The sequence below is a fragment of the Hibiscus syriacus genome, unplaced genomic scaffold (assembly GCF_006381635.1).
Source record: "Hibiscus syriacus cultivar Baekdansim isolate YM2019G1 unplaced genomic scaffold, ASM638163v2 tig00111837_pilon, whole genome shotgun sequence".
In the NCBI taxonomy this organism is placed as follows: domain Eukaryota; kingdom Viridiplantae; phylum Streptophyta; class Magnoliopsida; order Malvales; family Malvaceae; genus Hibiscus; species Hibiscus syriacus.
In genome coordinates, this window is record NW_024063194.1 from 387,511 (window position 1) to 392,529 (window position 5,019).

Genomic DNA, 5,019 nt, shown 5'->3' on the forward strand with positions numbered 1-5,019 from the left:
TTTAAGTTTATGTTTAGATTTAGGGTTTAGAGTTTAGGATTCATTACAAGATATTTAGCTTAACCCTTGATATTTATGATATTTGAACCCGAAACCTCAAAATAATAATAATTTAAAAAATTAGTTATTAAAATTATTATCATTAGAAATATATTAAATATTTTTCATTAGATAAATAATTTTTTATTAATTTAAAATAATTATAAGAATATTTTTCTAATATTTTAGAATTTGAGGGAATCAATTTCAATGAATATTAATTATGTACTTTTTTTTAATTAGTTGTTGATGAATTTCATTAGGTATTGACCTTAAATATTATGTTGTAGTTGATTTGAATCATTTTGTTTCACTTGATTTTATGGTATTTAACTTATATATATTATGAATTGTGATATTTTTATATATTTTCATATTGTAAACTTAAAAAAAATGTTATATATATATTAATATTGCTTTAAATATTATGTAAATTTTTAAAAAATATTATTTTATATAAATCAATTCAATCCGATTGAACTACAGTTAAACTAGTGAAACAATACCTTTATCAATTTAAGGTCTAGTCTGATTTTAAAAACATTGTTTTAACCCGATTTACGTAGCCGAGCCGTGCACGCCCGTGCAATGCAGTAAAAGATATTGATTGGATTTAAAAGTAAAAGAGAGTAGCCGACAGGCCATTTTCGTCCCACCATCAAAATCACTGTGCATCCTTTATTTTTCTTGTCTATTTCCTGTATCTCTCTCTCTCTGTCTGTAACACACTGCCCGCATACTCTCTCTCTCTCAAGTTGCAGAGTTCAGCCATTGTTGTTTTCCTAACTCTTGTTCAGCACCCTCTTGCTTTGCTCTTCAACCATGGCTGCTTCAGTGCTGCTTCCACTGCTCCTTCTGGCCGCCGTGACTGGCCGCTCAAGTAAGCCCCCTTTCACTTTCTTTCTTTCTTTTTATTTTTCCTCCTAAAAAGACATTTGATTTTCTCTGTTTGTAGATCTTGTAACTTGCTTTTCTCTTTTTGCATTTTTGTGTTATTGTTCTCTTCTGTTTTAAGATGAATAAGCTTAAATAATCTTGTTGTTTAAATACCCTTTTATAATCTTCACGTTCTTTGTTTTCCCATCATCACATTTGCTTTGGCAGCTTCCCGTTTCACTATTTTGCTCCCAGATTTCATTATTCTCAACCTTTTAATCTGTATTAAAATGTATGTTTTTTTTATTTATTATTTTGTGAACAAAAATTCCGCAAGAACATTCGAGAAGTTTAATATCCCATCAAATACACACATTGGAATGTCGAATGAAGTTGTCGTTTATCATATTTAATGCAATGTTTTAATGTGTAATACTCAGATGTCAGTTGAGACCATGTGTTTGATATAAAGTATATTTAAGTTATCTTTTAAATTTTTTCACGTCTCTTCCATATATGCTATGATACATTTTTATGTCATGTCCAAGTATATATACACATTTGATACAATAATGCCCTCTTAACTATATAGATCTCTTTATCCTCCTCATGAACGAAGTGATTTCAGTAATTAAGGGAATGTTTTTATTCTTTGAGCATCGGGAATGTAGGATGTATGAATGTTGATTGTCTAACGATTGAGAGAGATTTTTGAATAAATACTAACTTGTATTTCCTCTGTACTAATAAAAAACAATATGAACAGGTGGGACATGGTGTATATGCAAGGATGGAGTGAGTGATACTGTATTGCAGAAGACATTGGACTATGCATGTGGAGAAGGGGCAGATTGTAACCCTATCCACATGAAGGGACCATGTTTCAACCCAGACACTGTGAGGGCACATTGCAATTATGCCGTCAACAGCTTCTTCCAAAGAAAAGGCCAAGCTCAAGGCACTTGCGACTTTGCCGGCACTGCCGCCGTCACTACTTCCGACCCTAGTAATTTCCCTTTCCTTTGCTTTACCATCTTTTTTTCCCTTCTTACCCTTTAAATTCAGTTAGTTATGCTAAATTCAGTTAGCTCTGCTGTAGGAGGCCTAATTTAAGATCAATTTGTAACATTTTTTTATTATAACCGAAAAAATAACATTGTGATGGGTTTAGGATTTATAAAAAAAAAATTTATCTAATTTGTAATAATTTTGGTTACAACTGAAAATATTACGAAGAAAATAAAGATAATATTTTTGGTTTATCCATCCTAAACAATTAGGGTTCGTTGGTTCACATAATGTAAAATTAATAATGGGAATAAAAAATTACCAGGGAATATGATTACTGTGAATGTTGTATTTTGTGTTTGGTTGGTTTAGCAGGAATGTAAGATTACCGTGTTTGGTTAAAATAATAAAAGATTATTAGAATGTATATTTTACCAAATTGTCATTATTATATATTTGTTTTTTAACCAGTTAGAAAATATTTATATATTTTCTTTAAAAAAAAATTAAATTCATAAAATTTATATAATTTTTTTTACAAAATTAAAAATATAAAAAGGTTTAATGAAAGGGTAAAATTTTATTTTACCCCTGAATTTCATATAAAATTTTAATTATAGATTTTTTTTTGTAAATCTAAAATAGTTTAAGGATAAATTTGTAATTTAACCTTCGTAGAATTTTTATTATTCAATGACAGAATAAAGATATTTTTTAAAGGAATTTTTTTTAAAGGCATTTTAGTCCAAAACGTCGGTAATCCAACAATACCTAAGGAAAGGGTGATAATGACATTTCTGGTAATATACCCAAAAAAATATACTATTGGTAATATAAGATTACCGGGAATAACATTCCCGGCCAACCAAACGGGGGAATGTTGATTTCATTCCCATGGGAATCTCACATTCCCTCTACCAAACACATTCTTAGGCTTTAAGTAAGATCTTCGGTTACAATCGATTTATATCGTTTTTAATCTTATACTAACAAATTGTACTTTAGGCTCTCACTTAAGATCCCAAAACTCATACTCATTTTATGTGTTTTTACAGGCTATGCTGGTTGTCCTCTCCCAGCTACTGCCAGGTATGCCCTAACGGTCACTCCTTTTGAAATTTCAAAAGTTTGGGTCATCACATTGTTTCATGGTAATTACCATTAAAACGTATCTACGATAGTTTTGGAGCGAATTTAGCAATGGTAGGATGGTTGGACCCATTAAATATTTATTATATTTTGTTGGTCCACATTTAAATTTCTACTCCTAAAAATTTGGACATCCTAGCTAAGCATTATTTTTTTTCCAGTTTTTTATTAATCTGAGTAAATACACGACATTATATTTTAAAGATTACTCTCAATCATTTAATATTGTTGAACGCACACACTTTAACATTCTTGATGCTTGAATCCGAAATCTCAAAAAAATAATAATTTCTTTGTAAGCTCAAGTTATGAACATAGAGAGAAAAGGGATTAATAATAATACAAGTAAACAAGTGTTAGAGCTCGTATTGCTTCATGCCAGGTAGAGCTGTCAAATTTTACAAAATTCAATTTGATTATCAAAACATTAACTACTTAAATCTCTAATTTTAATTTAAAATTAATTTAAATTCAAAATTAATGTGAGCCCTAAATAATCTAGTAACTTGACGTTGGCTGAACTTAAATAATTTAATAAAAAAATTAAATTATAAATCATATAATAATATGCAACTTATTATTATTTTTTTGGTATAAATATAATATATTATATAATATAATAATGCACGCTATAATACTAATAGTTATATATCATCTATCATATTCTTGCACATGTATATAACTAGTAATGCATAAAATATTGTTAAAAATGTATTTTAACTTGTTTAAAATATTTTTTTTAGTAAATTGATTTTGGGATGAAGTTTTAAATTTTTAGAAATTATATTTGTAATTTTAGGCTTAAGATTTGAGACATTATGAGTTTATTCTGAAGTTTGTTAATAAATAATAACAGGTATGATATTTGGAGCTGGGCTTATATTCTGATTTGGGGTTTAGAATATTTTTTTTTTGAATACTTAGAATAAATATTTTAGAATCGATTTTTTCTTATATGGGATCATGATAAGGGTGAACAAAATTCGGCTTGACTTAAAAAATTAATTTTTTCGATTCGAGTCGATTAAAAAAACTCGACTTGAAACGACTTCGAGTTGTAATTTCATAAACTCGACTTGATCCAAAAAAAATTTCAAGTTCAAATAGAGTTGAAAAATACAACTCGAATAACTCGAAATTTTTATTAATTAGTGAATTAATTTTCAAGTTTGAGTCGAGTCCCTCAATTTTGTATGATATATATATTGTAATTTTTTTTTATCAAAAATCACACAAGAATAGATTGTTATATATATATAGTATATGATCATTTAAATTGAAATCAAATAATATAAAAAATATTGTAAATATTTATAATTAAATATAAACACAAACTCAAAAATTTGACTTGACATGACTCGAATTTCATAAACTCGATTCGAAAAAATTTCAAGCCAATTTCGAGTTGTAAAATAAGACTCGTTAACTCGAAATTTTTTTACTCGAGTCGATTTGACTCGGCCGAACGCTCACCCTAGATTATGATGATTTTATTAATTACGGGTATTAAGATTTTTAAATTTAACAAATATTTTGTGTAATATTCAAAATTTAATAATAAACAAGAAAACGTACTTTTGTTATTATTATTTTTTCTTTTTATAAGGTTAATTTGAATTGTCGGACATAATTGAATCGAAATCTAAATAGAACCCGACCTGAATATGTCTCTTGCCACCTCTGCATTTAGTTTCATATACATAGGGTTGTTCAAAAGGTTAACTCAGTCACCGATTAAACTAAATTTTCATTAATCAAATTAATTAAATTTTTTAACTGTTAATCAATTCAAACTTTTTTTTTAAATATTAACCGAACATAATAAGTTTGGTTACTTCGGTCGGTTAATCGAATTAACCGAAATTTTTATAATTTTTATAATTAGATTAATTTGAATATAATAGATGCATTTTTTATTTGAGTTAAAATTTAATTTGGTATTGATAA

The 5,019-nt window shown here is 27.5% G+C and overlaps 1 protein-coding gene across 1 annotated transcript; it reads left to right on the forward strand.

Annotated features, from left to right (window-relative positions):
- The first annotated feature begins 777 nt into the window (after positions 1-777).
- LOC120171844 (PLASMODESMATA CALLOSE-BINDING PROTEIN 3-like) lies at positions 778-3,106 on the forward strand. The gene is made up of 3 exons (XM_039179476.1): positions 778-919; positions 1,682-1,921; positions 2,979-3,106. The coding sequence occupies exons 1-3, from the start codon at positions 862-864 to the stop codon at positions 3,086-3,088; spliced, it is 408 nt and encodes a 135-aa protein (XP_039035407.1). The 5' UTR covers positions 778-861; the 3' UTR covers positions 3,089-3,106.
- The last annotated feature ends 1,913 nt before the right edge of the window (positions 3,107-5,019 follow it).